The sequence below is a fragment of the Bos taurus genome, chromosome 29 (genome assembly GCF_002263795.3).
Source record: "Bos taurus isolate L1 Dominette 01449 registration number 42190680 breed Hereford chromosome 29, ARS-UCD2.0, whole genome shotgun sequence".
NCBI classification, from domain to species: Eukaryota; Metazoa; Chordata; class Mammalia; order Artiodactyla; family Bovidae; genus Bos; species Bos taurus.
Genome location: NC_037356.1, coordinates 29030555 through 29052104, shown reverse-complemented (window position 1 = coordinate 29052104; position 21550 = coordinate 29030555). Strand labels below are relative to the sequence as shown.

The window sequence follows — 21550 nt, the reverse complement described above, 5'->3', positions numbered from 1 at the left end:
TTGGCTTCAGACTAGAATAACTGGCTAATATTTATAAATCACCAAGAAACGGGAATACTGGGACACATTCAAATGTTAATATAAATTTCATTGAAAGAACAAAATCTTACTAAAATTAACAGGTGAAAAAAGCCAGGAATCAGATCAATTTCCATTACTTTCTTACATCTCCAACCTCTTTTATTCCTCACCATCTAGAAGTTTAGTCACCAATGAGTTTACAGAGTTAGCTATTCATTTTCAACATAGAATTTATTTATGTAATAAAGAATTAAAATATGGCTGTGAAAGTAGAAAATAATATAGAAAAATATTTAATATGTGCAACAGTAATTCCAAGTAAAGGTAGTTAAGCACTAGAGTTTATGCTCAACTTCTATTTGAAAGACCAATCATACATATTAACTATACCAGAAAAAAACATACCTACTTGCAATTTTAATTATTGTTCAAAAACAGCTTTATATACCTGGTCAGGCCCTTTTAAGTACAAATCTTGGGGTATACATTTTGAAGCTGGCTTCACTTCACAGACTGACTGATAAATTTACTGTCCCACAAATAACAAGGTTTTTTTTTTTTTTTTAGTTTATCCATGTGATTAAGTCAATGTGCAGGAAATATGTACTTTTTGGATGGAACCAAATGTTTTGGTAGAATGGGACAAGAGTATCGTTTTTCATTATATTGGTATAAAAGCTGGTAAACTCATGTAACCCCAGAGCATGGTTTCCACCAGGCGGGTCTCAATTCAGACGCTAAATGCAAATGAAGGAATATCTAAATGAATTCTATCTACCCTTTCCCCAAAGTTTCACTTACAGTTAGGATATAGATTATTATTTGTATGAAGAATATACAAAAGAATTGGAAAATGTTTGGCTAGAGGGAAGACAACTCTTCAGGGATTATTGTTTGCAGTTTGCAGAATAGATAATCTTCTCTAGGAAGAATAATGTCCACATAGCAGCACTATATTCACCAGGAATCCCAGAGCCAGTGGATCTATCATGTGACAGGAAGCCAAACCTTCTGGCTGCTCACAACATCACTCAGCTTCCCCTTGATCTTCAGGAAGTGTCTCTTGAATTCCAATCCATCACCCTATATTAGGAATATCCAAAACTCATGTTAAAAAAAAAAAAGACTATGCCATAAAATCAAACTTTCTTTAGTGGTACATAGAGACAAACATCCATAGATATGTCCAGCTATCCTCATCTTCAGGTCCTCTTACAAAGACAAAACACCTTCATAGAAGAAAAGTGAAAGTGAGAGTCGCTCAGTTGTATCTGATTGTTTGTGACCCCATGGACTATACAGTCCATGGAATTATCTAGGCAAGAATACTGGAGTGGGTAGCTGTTCCCTTCTGCAAGGGATCTTCCCAACCCAGGGACTGAACCCAGGTCTCCCGTTTTGCAGGCAGATTCTTTACCAGCTGAGCTACAAGGGAAGCCCACGAAGAAGAAATGGCTACATAAATAATTCTGACTGGACTTTGGGCCCATTACACTGGGCCCAGAGAGCAGAAACCAATGGCATCTTGTTTGTTTCAACTGTTGATAGCTCTGGACCTAGGTCACTGTTTTTCATAGGTACTGGGAGTTTATAAACTAAAAATAAGCTACACAACTACACTTAAGTCTTGCCAAAACACTGTGGCAACAAAGCCAGTGATTCAGTTATGAGAAGGATTTCACTACTCTAGTATCTTAATTTAATTCCATATCAAGCATCTGGACAATAGTATTGCAGCAAGCTGCCAATATAAAGAAAGTGACCAACTCTTCCAGCCTTGTTCAGAGCCATGTACAATCTTTCAGGAAATATAGAAAATGCTATTTTGGTCTTATGTATCAAGGGCTTTAAAACTATAACCTCAGAACCACTAATTTCTACAGAAAGAATCAGAAATGTGAGTAAAACTCTGTATATGATTATGAATCACAAAGTAGCTTGGAACAGATAAAGGCTATTAACTATAATGTGCAAACATTTTGACAAATCACAATTTTTATGAAAAATACCATATACAAATTCAATAAGGAAAAGCTTAAAATGCTACAAAATGCCAAAGGTAATTAAAGATAAAAATAATCTACGACTATTTTTATTTTGTTATTTACAGATTACACAAAAAACAAAAACTTTTATAATAAAGAATATTATTTGAAAAACTGTTTTAGAAGACTAGATAATGACAAGAACAAATGTTCATAATATTAACTAAAAAAAAACAAGTTAACATATATCTAAAATATAATGCCAGTAAAAACCTCCACATGAGTATTTCCATATAGCATGTATTACAAGTAATAGGTTGCTGCTGCTGCTAAGTCGCATCAGTCGTGTCTGACTCTGTGCGACCCCATAGACGGGAGCCCACCAGGCTCCCCCGTCCCTGGGATTCTCCAGGCAAGAACACTGGAGTGGGTTGCCATTTCCTTCTCCAATGCATGAAAGTGAAAAGTGAAAGTGAAGTTGCTCAGTCGTGTCCGACTCTTAGCGACACCATGGACTTCGGCCTACCAGGCTCTTCGGTCCATGGGATTTTCCAGGCAAGAGTACTGGAGTGGGGTGCCATTGCCTTCTCCCAATAGTAAGGTTACCCTAATACAATATCAAAAATAAATCTGTTTTCTATGGATGATAAAATTAAACTCGATTCTTACTTTCTTCTTTACACTTTGTGTTTCTAAAATTTCTAAAATGAACATGTAATACTTCTTCAAAAATAACAAAACAAAGTTTTCTCTCTTAAAAAATGTGCTAATCTATATACCTTAGAAAGCCGGAAGTCAACTAAGATCTTCTCATCCATTTCTACCAGATTCACTTTGAAAATCAGCTTATTGTTTCTTCTATCAGTTGTTGATACAGTAACCTAAGACAATAAAAATAAGGTTAGAGCATATGTGTGGATAGAAAATACTCTAAATAAAAGCTGTAATCTCAGTTCAGTGATACTACTGGGATGCAAATTTGAGAAAAGCTTCTACAATAGGAGCAGTGTCGCCGAACACCCCATTCCTTCCAGGACTTTTCCTCTCCCGACGGGTACGTGTGTGACCACCAAGACCAACGTGTAAACAGAATGCAGTGCATCACTAGGGATTGAGTCTATGTGAATGGTTAGCAACAGAAGAAATTTAGTGTTTTATCAAAATACAATTGAAAGAAGAAACAATTGAAGAGAATGAAACCAGAATGAGAGGGAAAACAAGATTATTAAAACAGAAGAAAGAAAAAGAGAGGCTAGGTTTTTGGGTAAAAAGCTACAACAGTGATCACAAGATGGCGAAGGTTCTAAGAGGTCTTTCAACTTCCATGTTCAGTGTTTTAGAAGCACAGGTTAGAAGACTGATTCGGAAAGAAAGGCCCAGCCAACAGGCAGCACCAAGATCCCAAAAGTGGATGAGGCTGCCTTGGATCACCAGGCATAGAAAAGCCATCAACTTCAGCTGGATGGATAAGCCCAAGATCAGCAGATTTGTCTAGCTAAGCCCAGCCCAAAGTACAAAAACATTTTTAATAATTCTCATCTCACACAGGGAGGGCTTTCATTAAAAAGAGACAATAACAAGTGTTGACGAGGATGAAGAGAAATTGGAACCCTCATACATGGCTGGTAGGAATGTAAAATGGTGCTGCTGCTTTGAAAAATCACTTGGCAGTTCCTCAAAGGATAAACACAAGAGTTACTGTATGCCCAGCAATTCTGATCACAGGTACATACCAAAGAAATTGAAAACATCTTCTGGACTGACACTGTGTCCCCTCAAATTCAGATGCTGAAGCCCTAATTCCCAATGCCTCGGAATGTGACTATTCTGGAGATAAGGCCTTTAATGAGGTAGTTGTTGTTGTTGTTCAGTTGCTTAGTCGTGTCCAACTCTTTGCCACCCCAGGGACTATAGCACACCAGGCTTCCCTGTCCTTCACCATCTCCCAGAGCTTGCTCAAATTCATGTCTATTGAGTTGGTGACGCCATCCAACCATCTCATCCTCTGTCGTCCCCTTCTCCTGCCTTCAATCTTTCACAGCATCAGGGTCTTTACCAATTAATTTGGCTTTGCATCAAGTGACCAAAATATTGCAGCTTCAGCTTCAGCATCAGTCCTTCCAACGAATATTCAGGGTTGATTTCCTTTAGGATTAACTGGTTTGACCTCCTTGCAGTCCAAGGGACTCTCAAGAATCTTGTGCACCACCACAGTTCAAAGGCATCAATTCTTTGTTGCTTAGCCTTCTTTATGGTCCAGCTCTCACATTCATACATGACTACTGGAAAAACCATAGCTTTGACTATACAGACCTTTGTTGGCAAAATAATGTCTCTGCTTTTTAATATGCTGTCTAGGTTTGTCATTGCTTTTCTTCCAAGGAGCAGGTGTCTTTTAATTTAGAGGTGACTAAGTTCAAAGGAGACCATTCAGAGGGCCCTAATCCAATCTGACTGCTGTCTTCATTAGAAAAGGAAATCAGGATACAGAAAGTGACAGATACGGGGGATGTGTGCACAGAGAGGACAAAGCAGAGGAGGGGACAGCAAGAGGGTGGCCACATAAAAGCCAAGGTTCCAGAGGAAACCTGCCCTGCCAGAACCTTGGTCTTGGACTTCAGTGTCTAGAACTGTAGGAAAATAAATTTCTGTAAATAAACAAATAAATACCTCCTAGTCTGTGGTATTTTGTTATGATGGCCCTTGCAAACTAAAATACCTGTGTTCATACAGAAACCTGAATGCTCACAGCAGCATTATTCTTAACAGCCAAAAAGTAGATACATCGTCCCAAATGTCCATCAGTAGATAAATGGTTACACAAAACAGTCTATTCACATAGCGGACTATCATTCACCCATTAAAAGGAATAAAGTACTGATAAATGCTATAACATGAATTAACCTTGAAAATACTATGTTAAGTAAAAGAAGACAAACACAAAGGGTCATACACTATATGATTCCATTTATATGTAATGCCCAGAAATAGGTAATCCACAGAAAGTATATTAGTGATTGACAGGGAGGAAGGAACGAAGAATGACTGCTAATCGGTACAGAGTTTATTTGGGGGACACTGGGAAGTTCTAGATTTAAATGGTGATAACTCCACAATCCTGCGACATACTTAAAACCACTAAATTGTACACTTTAAAATGGTTAAAGCGATTTTTATATCATGTGAGCTTTATCTTAATAAATCTACCTAAATTTAAAAAAAAAGTAAGATATCTATATAAGTGAAAGGATAATCAGGCTGGCTTCAGGTTTCCTCACAGTAACATTTTCCCCTAACTTTTAATTTTGAAAGTTTACAAATCTACAGAAAAACTGAAAGAATCCTACAATAAATAACCACAAATGTTTATTGGCCTTATAAACCTAGATAAGCATGTTTACTTCTTTTTTACGTGACTGTCTTTTTTTTTTTTTAGTTTTTAAACTAAGTTATAAGTTACACACACTACCATGTGTCTCCCGCAGACATTCTCTTACAAAGCACAGTATTATGATCACACCAAAGAAATCTGACACTGATACAAAAACATTATCTTACATAAAACTCATGTTCAAATTTTCCCAATTGTTCTAATAACATCATTTATAGCTTTCTTTTGGAGAAGGAAATGGCAACCCACTCCAGTGTTCTTGCCTGGAGAATCCCAGGGACGGGGGAGCCTGGTGGGCTCCCGTCTATGGGGTCGCACAGAGTCGGACACGACCGAAGTGACTTAGCAGCAGCATAGCTTTCTTTTTCTTTAAATCCATGATCTGGTGAAAGATCATGCATTACATTATTTATCAAGCCTCTTTAGTCTCCTTTAATACAAAATATTCCTTTCTCTTTGTTTTTCACAATATTAAGACTTTTGAAAAGCCTAAAGACAGATCAGAATGTCAGTATTATAAATATGCTATAACAATGCGAACAACAAAAATCAGCAATTGGGAGCAGGGAAGATGGAGGAAGCATGGGATTGTTAATGGATCCATCTTTCACAGAAGGAAGCCCATCGCTGTTACAATTTAAGTATAATGCATAGTTTTAAAGAAAATAAGACTTGAATCTCTTAGTATTTGTAATAACCTTAGAGAAGTCTTCTTTTAAGAAATACTAGTTCTTAAGGAAAAAACATTGTACTTAAAGTTCAATGGTTTCTTTTTCAAATTAAACTAATTACTTTATATTTTTAATATACACATAAATGATAGCACTTTAAAATTTGTTTTTAATTGAAGGATAATTGCTTTACAGTATTGCATTGATTTCTACCAAATATCAACATGAATCAACCATAGAATGATAGCTCTTTTTTTTACTCAAATATTTTAAATTTTTCTTCAGGAAAAGATCTAACAAAAATCAATGAAACATACCTGATTCATACAACTTTTCTTCCACTGATAGCCCAATTTCTCACAAGTTTCTTTCAGGCATTGATAAGATTTGTCTGCATCCAATTTGGTAAAAAATCGTGTCATTCTTTTGACTAAGCGCTGCCAGGGGTTCTACAAGTCAAATAGAGGAAAGCTGAATAAATGATCAGATTTACCACCAAAAGTAATCATACTATAGCTATTTGGCCTGAAAATTCTTTTTTTTGACTTCAGATTCTTATACATAAGTGTCTCCCCTAGGGAATTCCCTGGCAGCCCAGTGGTCAGGACTCTGCTTCCAGTGCCTGGGTTCAATCCCTGGTTAAGGAACTAAGAACCGCATGCCATGATGTGGCTAAAAAAAGAGAAAAAAAAGCCTTGAGTCTCAGGATTTCTCTGGTGGTCCAGTGGCTAATACTCTGCACTCTCAATGCAGTGGGCCCAGGTTGGATCCCAGGTCAGGAAACTATATCCCACATCCTGCAATGAAGACTGAAGATCTTGTGTGCCACAAATAAAACCCAGTGCAGCCAAATAAACATTAGAAAAAAACGTCTCCCCTAATTCTCTCCTCCATGACCAAAAAAAAAAAAAATCTGTATCAAGTGTTAATACTGTATTTCTTAGATTGACAAAAAGACTTTAAGACAATAAAAAATAGAGTTGCCATTATTTATTTGAGGAACTAAATTCCCTTACCTGTGAGGATCCTGGAGTGCCGAGCAATTGACTATTCAGAAGCATGTGATCAGGACAAGTAGGCTGGGAAAAGCTGATCCCTTGTACCAGTTTGTCAATGTATGAAGGGCTGGTATCCCATAACGAAAGGCCTGTCCGTGGTTCTGGCTGAGAACTGGAGTACTTCACACTTTCTTCACTGAGGCATTATGATATGGAGAAAAATATAGCTTTAAATAAAGTTCTTTAGGCCTTTCTTATAAGGCATTATCATTCTCACACTGAAAAAAATTATATTCATCTTCAGAAAACCTTATGTACATGGATTATTTTTCATGGGGACTATTATATCCAACAACTACTTGATTTTTTATTAATTATTAACTGACCTTACCTAGAAGCACAGTTTACTGGAGAGAAGTCCAAGTTGGATTGAATGTGCTTAGAGAATCCACCAGGAGACTCTGATACACCACTAGAAGTGGCCCGGGGCCTCTTTGCCCCTAAAAAAGAGAACAAATACAAATGCTTTCCCAGTTGGCAACTGGAAGAAGCAAAACCATACCTAAATTCATTTCTTAAACACAAAATACTTATACAATAGATAGTGGCTTTTCCTACATGATTTTATGAGATATGTAGTTAGGAACTTCTGACTCGGACTCACTTGTCAAATTGCGCAAACCACACATTTCATAAATCTTGACCTATAAGTATGTCCCAAGTGCATAGTGTCAATGTTAAGGCAGTCATTTTAATGGTACCGTTTTTGGTAACAGAACAATGTTCTATGAAGACTGAGAGACCCAGCAACAGGATCAAAACCTTTTAAAATAAAAAATAATTCGTGATAATGACAATGAAAGTTATGAATCTGCTCTACTCAATCTTCTTTGCTTGTGAGAGAGTCAGTTCCTAGGTAGGTTGATAAGAAGTCCAAGGTTTCCAAGGAGGAGAAAGGGGTCTGGGGCTCTCAAGGAGAAAAGGTCAAACCTTCTTTCTACATTGCTTTGTCTTAGTCAATATAACAATGTTTCTTGCTCAATGACATGTTTCTCCTCAGTAAGAACTTTCTGACTAATCCTGTCATCTTAAAATGTGTATTATGGGGGTGGGTGGTAAGATCTTTCTATTGTTCGTTCTAATCTTATTAATTTAAGATGTATGTTGTGGGAGTGGGTCTGATAAGGCCTTGATAAGACTAGCTGGCAGGGGTGGGGGGCGGGCATTCTCCCTTCTGATGTCTATGTCATACGCTTTCTTAGTCCCTTTTCACTTTAATAAAACTCTGCTATACAACAGCTCTTGAATGATCAAGGCTGGTCCCTGGTCCCAAAGTTAAATCTTCTTTGAAGATCACTAATCCAAGATGGTTCACAGTAAGCTATCTGCTGCTGCTGCTAAGTCGCTTCAGTCATGTCTGACTCTTTGCGACCCCAGAGACGGCAGCCCACCAGGCTCCCCCATCCCTGGGATTCTCCAGGCAAGAACACTGGAGTGGGTTGCCATTTCCTTCTCCAATGCATGAAAGTGAAAAGTGAAAGGGAAGTCGCTCAGTCGTGTCCGACCCTCAGCGATCCCATGGACTGCAGCCTTCTAGGCTCCTCCATCCATGGGATTTTCCAGGCAAGAGTACTGCAGTGGGGTGCCACTGCCTTCTCTGAAAAGCTTTACGAAAAATAATCATTATAGAGAACAGGATGCCACTGTAAATTCACGGCTACTCCCCTCCACTGGATCCTCACCCCTAACACGCTATGCTACATTTCTCTAATCCGTTTCCTCTTCCTTTCCCCATAATGATTCTTTCAAAACTTCTGTACTCCTGTCAAATTACCAAGACACCCTCCAGTACCTCATTACTTACATATATCTCCCATTTCAGTCATTGGAAGCTCCCTCAATTTGCCACTACCAAATCTAATTTACTTGTATTCCTACCTGTCCTCTCTTCCCTTCCATCCTCCCATCAAATGTTCATTTCTCCACTTGAAAAGGAGCCCATACCCTCCTTTCTCCTTAGGGACCTTGCTGCTTTTTTCTTTCCTCTCTCTTAGACTTTTAGCATCTTCCTCCCAATTGGATCTGGTGGCTCAATGGTAAAGAATCTGAAATTCTAGAAAGATCTTTTAAAACCAAATATATAAGTATGTCATTTTCTTGCTTAAAATCTCCCAGAAGGTTTTCCCATGGCCTTCAGTTAAAGCCCAAGATTCTTAGCATGGGTTATAAGGTCCTCCATGGCTTGGTTCCTATCTACCACCTCATCTCAAATCTCTCTCCCTCCCCTCCTTCTCTACTCACTTATTCACTCCATGAACATTTATGAAATGCCTACAATGGACTACACACTGTACTAAGCACCGGTGATGCAATGCTGAACAAGCCAGACATGGTCCATGCCTCACCTGCCTTTTCCAAGCTCCTCAAATGCACTACTTTCTAACCACCAGGTCATCCCTGATGCTGCTGCCGTATTTGGAATCTGCCACTCGTCTTGCTGCTACTCATCTGGCTAGCCCCCCTTTAATCTTCGAATCTTAGATTTAATGTTATTTCCTCAGCAAGGTAAGCGTTCTCTGTCACTTAAGATTAGGTCAACTACTGTATAGCTCAGAGAACTCTGCTCAGTGTTTCGTGGCAGCCTGGGTGGGAGGGGAGTTTGGGGGAGAATGGATACGTGTATATGTATGGCTGAACCCCTTCGCTGTCCACCTGAAACTATCACCACAGTGTCAATCAGCTATACTCCAATACAAAATAAAAAGGTAAAAAAAAAAAAGACTTGGTCAAATTCTTAGCTACAGTACCCTGATTTTCTACTTTATAATTATTAATGAACTAAAAATTATTTTTTTATATTTCTGTTTTTTGTACCAGAGGCTATCATCTCCACGAGGACAGAGACCACAGCTATCTTGTGTTGTTGCCTTATGCTGACTTTACAAGTACCTTTTCTTTCGCAAAAAAAAAAAAACACTTAAAAAAAAATTTGTATTTTAAGCATATTACCTTTCTTGAATGGTTTGTTGTACCATCTGTCTTTCTTAATGTCTGAGATGGTAATCCTTACTGATGGGTTCTCAACTAAGATTTTATGTAGCAGAGCTGAAAACAAAATATTAAGACAACATTTACAAGAGTCATGCAGATTAGAAAAGCCTATAGCTTGTAGTGTAAACACACATTCTCTATTGCTCTCCTTATGTCCAAATATTACTTCTGGGAAGAGAAAACAAAGCCACTAAATTTTTGCTTGAATGTCATGCAATTATTCCTTGCTACTGTCTATATCTTTGAATATTCTTCCCAGATCAGACTCTCAGTTGTTTGCAAACAGAACAAGAGCCAGGTGGAAATGTTTCTCTCCACTTGATGATATTTACACAAAGATAATAAAAAATAAATAAAAACCCTGAAAACCCCTATTTACACAAAGATAAAAAAAAAAAAAACCTCATCCATTTTCAATACCAAACTTCATTGTTCTAACATATCATATTAAGTTCTCATTCACACAATTTTATAATGAAAATTTACTTTCCAATAACTTTTTAAGAGACAGTAATAAAAGCAACAATCATCCTAAAACCTTAATTTTATTGATAAAGAATTCATACACCTCCCAATACCAAAGAATCTTCTAATGGACCAAAGATTTAAATGGAAAACAAAACAAAACAAAAAAAGCCATGAAAACACAGGTAATTTTTTTCTACTGTTGAGGGTAGAAAAGCGGCACCCCACTCCAGTACTCTTGCCTGGAAAATCCCATGGGCGGAGGAGCCTGGTGGGCTGCAGTCCATGGGGTCGCTAAGAGTCGGGCACAACTGAGCGACCTAACTTTCACTTTTCTCTTTCATGCATTGGAGAAGGAAATGGCAACCCACTCCAGTGTTCTTGCCTGGAGAATCCCAGGGATGGGGGAGCCTAGTGGGCTGCCGTCTATGGGGTCGCACAGAGTTGGACACGACTGAAGCGACTTAGCAGCAGCAGCAGAGGGTAGAAAAAACCTTTCCAAACATGACAATATAGTCAGAAATCAAAAAGGACAAGATACTAGATTTAAATACATAAAATATAAAACTTCTGTATGTTCAAATAGCATAACATAAAGTAAAAATACATGACAAACTGTCAAAAATACTTGTAACAAATGCAATGATATGACACTAATATTTTCTTAAAAACGTCATATAGAATAAAAGGAAAACTTCCTACCAAAAATGAGCAAAATAGACAATTCCACAAAAACAGACAAAAAAGCTAATAAATCCAAAATGGATGTACAACTTCAATGATACTAAATTTAAAATAAAAATTTTAAAGTTAGAATATATTTCTTATAGGTAGGCCTATTAGATCAGTCAAAAAGAAAAATGTGTAAGGGGCTTCCCTGGTGGTCCAGTGGTTAAGACTCACTGATTACACTGCAAGGGTACAGGTTCATTCACTGGTGGGAAAACAAAGACCCGTATGCCTCAAGGTGTAGCCAAAAAATAGCTTAAATGTAAACTAGGTAGACTGTGATGAAATGGTACAAACTTTCTGGAAAACAATCTGGCAAAGTAAACCATAATAATTAAACGCTGTATACATCTTTGACCCTGCAATTCCACTTCTGGGGTTTCACTTTAAATAACTGAGACGTATGTACAAAGATTAAGGTATATGGATGATAATCATCTCTCTTTCACAACAGTGAAAAATTAGAAAAAATTCTGAATCTCTAAAAAGGTGAACCGGAGAAATGTAGTAAGGCAAGTCCATATAGCAGAATACCATCACAGCTTTTAAAAACAGTGATGAATACTTACAAGTATAGTCATGAAAAAGTGTTCACTTAGCATTAACACACACACTCACACAAAGTTTACAAAATAACATGTATAGTGTGATGTCATTTTTTTTGTGAAAACAAATATACTTATAAATAATATACATATATAACAAACATATATACTTACATATTTTCTACTACAAAACACAGAAGCAGATATCAAAATATTAAAGGAAGCTATTTCTGAGTACTAGAATTATAGGGTTGGATTTTTAATATTTTATTTATTATTTTTCTACTTTATCTACAAAGATCATGTATTATTTATATAATGAATTAAAAGTTAAAAAGAAAAATATACATAAAAAAAATTCAAACAGCACTAGGTTTCATTATCCAGGAAATCAGTACTTTATATCAAGATAACCCAGTTACCTAGAGGAGCAGAATCAATTTTTTTCCAAGGGTTGAGGTATGTTTTCTTTTCTTTCCAATCACAATATTCCTGACAACTATCACTAGGCTGGTCCCACGGCAATTCTAAAAAGGAAACAAGACTTGGTTTTCTGAATGTTCAAATCATTTTACAGTAACGATTTTAAGGGAAAATAATCAGTGACACAAATCCATTAAAAGTTTTCTTCAAATTAATTAAATTATGGTTTAAGAAATTTTAAAGACACTTCTAAGACAGATAATCCACTTCCGTCTTACTATTTCCAAAGTATTCACATAATTTTAAGAGAGAGCTACTGTGATATTTCATTTAATAGCTACACATAAATCATTTTTTTAAATCTTTGGGTTTAAAAGTTCCAACTTAGTTATAAATAGGTTAATATTAAAATACTATAACATAAATATGGACCTCCTTGATTTATTTCATTTATATTGGTACAGGAAACCTGGTTTTCCAAAGGACAGGAATTTCATCATGATTAAACAGCTCTTACCTCCAGCCAACATTGCAGTAAGTACTATTCCACAGGACCAAATATCGACTGGCTCTGCATGAAATTCTTTTCTCTTTAGAAGTTCTGGAGCAACATATGGTAAAGTACCACACATCTTGTTCAACAAACGCTCCCGATTATTATGCCGAAACACGGTTGCCAAGCCAAAGTCAGAGATTTTGAGGTTATCTAAGCCAAAGGAAAAAAGGATGGCACCGAATGAGAATGTTTTATAAATAGGCATGCTTACAGGGGCTTCCCAGGTGGCGCAATGGCCAAAGAATACACCTGGCAATGCACAAGACTCGGGTTCATCCCCTGAGTAGGGAAGATCCCTGGAGGAGGAAATGGCAACCCACTTGGTGTTCTTGCCTGGAGAATCCCACGGACAGAAGAGCCTAGCAGGCTACAGTCCATGGAGTCACAAAGAGTCGGACCCGACTGAGCAACTGAGCACACACAAATACTTAAAGGAATCAAGGTTTACTGGGAAAACTGCTGGTGTTATTTTAGATTTGTGGAACTTCTCTACCTTAAAGTGATCAAAAATAAATTGTAATAAAGAAGAAATAAGAGACATCATCATATAACTAAAACTAGAAAAAGGCCTCATGACTTCTATTAACGTAAGACAAATACTGTCAATATACACACAGCATGGACCAGGTTATAGAAGATCCTGGAGTCAAAAGGGTCTTCTAGAAAAGAGCACTTAAACACTGAGAGCAGAGCCATGTCCTCACCCGGCTGTGCAGAGGCAGGAGGTATCAATAATACTCTAGGCACAACGTTCTCAGAGATGTAAAAACCCAGCTGGCTGGAAAGAAGCATATAAAGACACATAGAAACTCAAGATCCACAAACCTCCAGAGCTTCTCATCAAGGTGGCTATGTTTATAAAAGGAGGAGTAACTCTGTACAAAAAACAAATAAGAAGAGCAAATTTCCTCTCTAACTTCCCACCTTTAAGACACACAAACCGTAGGCAGAACTTTCACCTTAACTATACTTACTGAATATTTACCGTAACTGAGTGGCAAATTAAGAAGCTGCCTTGAAATTTCAGTAATGCAAAAGCCTTGATCCTGCCTTTGTAAGGCTGTATTAAAATGATTTTGGTATAAGTGACAAAATGCTAAACTTACCCCTTTCATCCAATAGGAGATTTTCGGGCTTAATATCCCTGTGAGTTATTCCAATACCATGCAGATAAACCTAAAAGAGAAGCAGAGGGAAGCATATCAGAACTGAGTAACTTATTTCACTAAGACTAATTTTAAATAAAAGGAAAAGAGACCACTGTACCTACCACCCCTGCCATAAGTTGATGGAAGAACCTCTGAGCATCTTGTTCAGGCATGCCTATGTCTGGCTCTATAAGAATTAATTGTGAAAGTTAGTTTATCAGGTAAATACAGTCAGGCATCAACCACATAGTTTCCTAATTCTAAAGTTAAACATCTATGATCGTACTTTTGCAAAGAAAATCTAATGCTTACAGTGAAATGATTCTGGAGTCCACTAATAAATATATTGCTAACAATTCACATTTCCCCAGCTGTTAAGTGGCAAAAATAAGTTAACATCACAGGAAAATTAGAGAATAACAAAATATAACCCAAATCAAGAATGCAAGATACACCTTGAAAGCCCTGACTTATACTACTTATGATTTACTTTATATCCTTCAAATTCACCCCTAATTTCTTCTAAAGGCTATGCCAATATTTTTTCTACTCCTGAAATGTAACTGTCAAAGCAGAAGCCTAGGCAAATCTGATTTCCTAAATATTTAACAACAAATTTAAATTTCATATAATTTCTCACACCACAAAGCCATGCATGTCTATGAATTGATTTCTTGTATACTCAATTCTTTTCTGAGATACATTTCTTTGGAGATTCTAATAATCACTTTTTAACTATTAATACATCTAAATAATAAATTTAGGTCCACAAAATATATTTTATGTACTTCTTGGTATTCTTTAACATCAAGACTTTTAATCTTTAGTAGCAAAAACAGTACTTAATATATATATATAAATCCTATAAAATTCTCAATTATTTCACTTATATAACAACCTCTTATTTCAGATCTGTAAATGAATGCAACAATTTCATGAGACTAGAATATCTACAAAGAAAACAACTGCATAGGCATACAATACATTGCACTTAGGATACTTCACGCACCAAGAAACCACAGCTTATCATTCTTACACTCTGCAAAACAGAAATGCCAACCAAAATCACTTATACAACTTGGGGAAAAATTTCTTTGATGATTCTACCTATGTATTCAGTGTTGACATAAGTTGTAAAAACAAAAAAATTTACTCCAGTTTCACTATTGCATAAGCAATTCTGAATGGACAGTGAACAAACAGAAGCCCCAAGATTAAAAGACAAATTTAAAAACTTATTTAGCAGAAGAGTTATCTGAAATTTTTTCCATACCTATTCTATCAAAAAGTTCTCCCCCACTGCAGTACTCCAAAAATAGATATTGGATATTGCCTTCTCTTCTGTGACCGTAAAATTTCACTACATTCTCATGATTTAACATTTTATTGATACAGATCTCTTTCTTAATATTTTCTGGACAGTCTACGGCACGTTTCATATCCACAATCTTCACTGCAACTGCTTCTTCAGTTCTTCTATTCACAGCAAGTTGAACTCTAAAAAGGAAGAAATATAATATTCCAGACATTTGAACTGTATTTCTTTTAAAACTTCAAAAGATTAAACATAACTCATCCAAAACTATTTTACCTTTATTACTTTCGCCACCTGGAAGAAACCATGGGAATGGTTTCTGCCATGTCCTCAACAGATAATACTCCTTTCTGAAATGTGAAGTATAATAGCTAATGCTCCAAAGAAGTCATTCCGTTGCACATCCAAAAGTAATATATAAACACTTGATAGATTAAAAATGGAATAACAGCAATTCTGGGCCACATCACACATATACATGCTCTACTCATTTAATTTCTCTTCCAGTTTTACTGAGATATAATTGCCATAAAGCACTGAAATGATTACCACAATAAATTTAGTGACAATCCACTTTTTACAGATAAAAAATTTAAAAAATAGAAAAAATAACTTTCCTTGTGATGAGAACTCTTATTATTTACTAAATTTAATGTATAACTTATAGCAATGTTAATAATATTAATAATGTTGTACATTACATCTCTAGAACTTATTTATCTTATAACTGGAAGTTTGTAGCTTTTGACCATCTTCACCCAAATACCCCTCCCCCCACACCCTGCTCTGATAACCACAAATCTCATCTCTTTTTCTATAAGTCTGTTTGTTTTTGAAGTATAATTGACTTACAATGCTGTGTTAGTTCCTGTTACAAAATAGTGATTTGATATTTCTGTACATTTCAAAACGATGACCACTGTATGTCTAGTTAGGATATGCTACCATACAAAGATATTACATAATTACTGACTATACTCTCCAATTGTACATTTCATACTGGAGAGTTATTTTGCAACTGTAAGTTTGTACCAGTATTTCTCTCCCCCTCCCACCACCCTCCCCTCTGGCAACTACCTGTTTGTTTTAACTCTGTTTCTCTTTTGTTACTTTTGTTCATTTGTTTTGTTTCACCTAGTAAGTGAAACCATACAGTATTTGTCTTTCTCCGTCTGACTTATTTAAACTTGGCATAATACCCTCCAGGTCCACGTTGTCCCAAATGTCAAGATTTCATTCTTGCCCTAGTCATTTAATTTTAATAACACTACCTAACATTATGTCTATGGTAAATGTTCTAAGTACCTACACGATATGTACTATTACTGCCATTTTACAGCTGAAGAAACAGGCACACAAGGATATTAGGAAGCTCACCTAGGGACTTCCTTGGTGGCCCCCTGGTTAAGACCCCACCCCATGTTTCTACTGCTTGGGACACAGGTTCAATCTCTGGTCCGCCTCCCTGCAAGCAGGATGGCACGGCCAAAAAAGAAAAAGCTTGCCTAAGCTTCACAAAACAAAGGCCAGTAATGTGGCTCCAGTCTGTTCATTTGCTCATTTAACCACTATGTTTAAATCCCAGGAAAGAATATATGGGAGGAGAAACCGACTTCAGAAATCTCCTCTAAATTTTAGGGGGAAAATGCTTTGCTTTGCTGTTTTGCACCCCACCCCCCCAAAAAAGAAGAAAAAACAGTTAACCCTTACAAAAGACTGTGTAGCTTCAGTTTCCCAAAGTTTTGGAATTTGCATGCAAAGATCTGTTCTTTTGGGCGCCACAGTGTTAAAATAAACAATTCCAGAACAATGAATATGTACTCAAAGGAGACAGAAAACTAAACAAGTGTGAAGGCGGGTAAAATGGACTCAGACTCACTCTCCATAGGCACCTTCTCCCAGGGTTTGCACCAAGTCCCAGTCTTCCACAAAGGGCACTGCCATGACTCCACTCAGTCCCGCGGCTGTAAGAGCAGGAACCCAGAAAAGACGGTTGGTGAGGACGAGCCTCAATCATTTCTAAAGCCTCTGAGCTCCGCCTCTTGCCGTGATTCCCTCAAGATAAATCAGCTCCTGGTTTCACATCATCCGTATTTTATCCAAGTCTTTTAAAGCATGAGCAAATATCCTAAACTGCGGCATTTGATTGATAACTCACAAGCCCCACTGCCACGCAAACCCAAAGCTGAAACCCCTCTTTCTAGGCGGCAGAGGAAATGTACTAGCAGCGCCGAGGAGCTGGCGACCAGTGCTGTACGGTGGGGACTGGTGAAGGGGGTGAGAAGTGAAGTCTCGGGTTAGAGTAAGGGGGTGAGGGCTAGTGGAGGAGGAAATAACCGCGGGGACCGCAGCCACTCCTCCCCACCCGCTCACTCCCAATTCCCACCCCTACCCCGTCCCCCAAGGCCAGGAGGAGCCCGGGGCGGGGCCAAAACTGCCCCAAGAAGCGGAAGGAAGGGCTGGGTGGCACGCGGACCGCCGGGCCCCAAACCTTGGGGGCTCCCAGCCAGCAGAGGCGGCTTCTCTCCAGTCCCTGTACAACGGGGACCCCAGCCACCATATTCCTCCACCCTCCGAAACCACCCCTCCGAGGGAGCCTCTCCGATCCTTTGGGATCGGAACCGAGAACGTTCTGTCACCGTGCCCCTCCTAAATCATGTAGTCCCCGAACCCCAGCTCCAGGAGCCCATCCCACTCTACCGGCCGCCCTTCCTCACCAGGCCGTCCTTTGCCCGCCACCACAGGAATCCAAATGCAGGGCTTTTCCCGCCAAAACTTGCTGGCGTCACATTGTCGCAAACGCGCGCTCCCTTGCCGTAAAGCAGAGAGGTGCGCGTTCCCGGCCCGGCGGATCTGCAGATTGGCAGCGCCTGGGGCCAGCGTTGGTCCTCCGTGCCGGCGGAGACCGGCAGGACCAGGGTTATTTTGGAATCGGGACGAGATCCTGGCGGAAGAGGTTCTGGAACTGCGGACTGCATCGGTTGCGAATGACCTCCGGGCCCAAACGCGAAGTGGGACTCGGCCTGTGACTCGGCCTCGCGCTCCCGGGGAGAGCGGCCCCGCGGGGCTCGCTGCCCGCCACCGAACCCCCGAGCACCTCGCCCCGTGGCCTGGCAGGGTAATCAGGAGCACACGCCGTAAGAGCTGCTTCAGTGACTTTAAAGCTCGGCCCAGGTAAAACTGGAGCCTAGAAGCTGGGAACAGCTGTCGAGAATTGATCCTGTTTAGAATGAAAGGAACTTTGTGATGTGAGCGAGAAGCATCAAACACTGGCCACACAGCAGTGGGGTGGGAAGGCATCCGGGTGAAGAAAGCTATTCTTTTGTGGCTTGAAATAATGTCAGGAAAACCAATTTTGCCCTGTCTTGTCCGAACAGGCACCAAAACAATACCTCCAACTCAACCTTTTTGAAGGAAGTGCAACTGCATAGCTTAGTTCTACCCACTGTCTTTAATGTATAAGAAACAGGCAAAACAGCGTTTTGTATAAGCAAAAACGCTGCGTTTTTACAATGCATAGTTTAAAAGCATAATAACCAGTTTAGGTGGGAAAGTAAATTCTGGGAAAGAGATTGGCTAGAGAACAAAACAATGTGGAAAAACTGAAATAGATACTCCCTCTCGACAGTAAAGACTAGGAACTCAAGGCGCAAGTAAGGTCATCTTCATCAAATTCTCCAGTCCTTAAAACTGGGCCACATACATTTAACGTAATTAGCTCTTGATTGTGATACTGGTAAAATAAGTGTATAAAAACGCACGCACTGGATTTAAAGTCAGGGACAAAAAACAAGTCAGAACACTTCGAAATTCAACCACGCCTGAGGTTTCATGTAAGTTTTCCAGGTTGTTTACTCCATTGTCTCTAGTTTCTGCACGGCCTGTTGCAAGTAAATATGAAGCAAAGGCCTGCACAGTTCTTTGTGTCTGGACACAGTAACGGTATCTTACCCTGAAAAAAAATGAGGTATACACATTTCAGGCAGAGGATCAGCTAAAGACAGCATATGGGAGAATAGATACAAAAAGCTCTGTTCCTTTCTGAAACCTTACTAAAATAGTAAATTTTAATAGTAAATATTAAAATATTCCATTAATTTAGTTTAATATTTACTATTAAAATTTACTATTTTAGTAAGGTTTCAGATTGGAATAAAGTTTACTATTTTAAAGTAGACTTTTTAAAGGCAATAACCTACAAATATAGATGAAGAAATAAAATTTTAACATAGATGAAAGATGAATTCCATCTTAGAATTGCCTAAAGGCTCAAGTTAAATTAGTTATATGACAACATGTAATTGAATGGTGTTTTGCAGGTGGTGCTACTACTAAAGAATCCACCTGCCAGTGCAGGAGACACAAAACACAGGTTCAATCCCTGGGTTGGGAAAATGCCCTGGAGTAGGAAGTGGCAATCCACTCCACAACTGAGCACACACATACATGTAACTGAATGAGGCAAAAGTGAAGTTGTTCAGTCTTGTCCGACTCTTGGTGACCCCATGCAGGCTCCTCCATCCATGGAATTTTCTAGAAAAGAATACTGGAGTGGGTGCCATTTTATTCTCCAGGGGATCTTCCCAATCCAGAGATCAAACCCGGGTCTCCAGCATTGCAGGTAGACACTTCATCCTCTGAGCCACCAGGGAATCCCTGGTGGTAAATGAGGCAAAGGTGAGGCTAAAAGATGGTGAAGGACTATTTATGAAGCAAACAGATCCCTGGTCTCCTCCCTTTTCTCTGTAGGGAAGGAACTGCCCCTCTCTAAAGTAGGTCCTAGACTTGAGAGGGAAAATACATGGTTATCTAAACTGCAGAGGATCAGGCCCAGTTAAGTCTTGGGTACCTAACTGAAAACAAAAGGATTAAGTTTATACACTGCAGGTTATTTTCCAATCCCAAAGAAAGGTAATGCCAAAGAATGTTCAAACTACCATACAACTGCACTCATCTCACATGCTAGCAAAGAAATGCTCAAAATTCTCCAAGCCAGGCTTCAACAGTACATGAACCATGAACTTCCAAATGTTCAATATGAATTTAGAAAAGGCAGAGGAACCAGAGATCAAATTGCCAACATTTGTTGGATCATCGAAAAAGCAAGAGAGTTCCAGAAAAACATCTACTTCTGCTTTATTGTCTACGCCAAAGCCTTTGACTGTGGATCACAACAAACTGTAAAATTCTTCAAGAGATGGGAATACCATACCACCTGACCTGTCTCCTGAGCAGTCTGTATGCAGATCAGGAAGCAACAGTTAGAAAAAAAGGAGTACATCAAGGCTGTATATTCTCACCCTGCTTATTTAACTTTTATGCAGTGTAAATCATGCAAAATACCAGGCTGGATGAAACATAAGCTGGAATCAAGATTGCCAGGAGAAGTATCAACAACCTCAGATATGCAGATGACACCACCCTTATGGCAGAAAGTGAAGAGGAACTCAAAAGCCTCTTGATGAAAGTGAAAGAGGAGAGTGAAAAAGTTGGCTTAAAACTCAACATTCAGAAAACAAAGATCACGGCATCTGGTCCCATCACTTCATGGCAAATAGATGGAGAAACAATGGAAACAGTGAGAGACTTTATTTTGGGGCACTACAAAATCACTGCAGATGGTGACTGCAGCCATGAAATTAAAAGATGTTTGCTCTTTGGAAGAAAAGTTATGACCAACCTAGAAAGCGTATTCAGAGAAGGCGATAGCACCCCACTCCAGTGCTCTTGCCTGGAAAATCCCATGCACAGAGGAGCCTCGTGGGCTGCAGTCCATGGGGTCACGGAGAGTTGGACACATCTGAGTGACTTCCCTTTCACTTTTCACTTTCATGCATTGGAGAAGGAAATGGCAACCCACTCCAGTGTTCTTGCCTGGAGAATCCCAGGGACAGGGGAGCCTCGTGGGCTGCCGTCTATGGGGTCGCACAGAGTCGGACATGACTGAAGTGACTTAGCAGCAGCAGCAGACAGCATATTAAAAAGCAGAGACATTACTTTGCCAACAAAGGTCCGTCTAGTCAAAGCTATGGTTTTTCCAGTAGTTGTGTATGGATGTGAGAGTTGGACTATAAAGAAAGCTGAGTACCAAAGAATTGATGTTTTTCAACAGTGGTGTTGGAAGACTTGAGAGTCCCTTCAACAGCAAGGAGATCCAACCAGTTCATCCTAAAGGAAATCAGTCCTGAATATTCATTGGAAGAACTGATGCTGAAGCTGAAACTCCAATACTTTGGCCACCTGATGCAAAGA

The 21550-nt window shown here is 38.8% G+C and overlaps 1 protein-coding gene across 1 annotated transcript; it reads right to left on the bottom strand.

Annotated features, from left to right (window-relative positions):
• Positions 1 to 233: 233 nt before the first annotated feature.
• CHEK1 (checkpoint kinase 1) lies at positions 234 to 18052 on the bottom strand. The gene is given in 13 exon segments (NM_001098023.1): positions 234 to 1104; positions 2786 to 2887; positions 6386 to 6517; positions 7085 to 7262; positions 7458 to 7566; positions 10076 to 10171; positions 12279 to 12383; positions 12797 to 12985; positions 13942 to 14011; positions 14106 to 14170; positions 15257 to 15480; positions 17178 to 17262; positions 18016 to 18052. Coding segments are annotated over 12 exon segments (1431 nt in total). The 5' UTR covers positions 17243 to 17262; positions 18016 to 18052; the 3' UTR covers positions 234 to 1008.
• Between the last annotated feature and the right edge of the window lie 3498 nt (positions 18053 to 21550).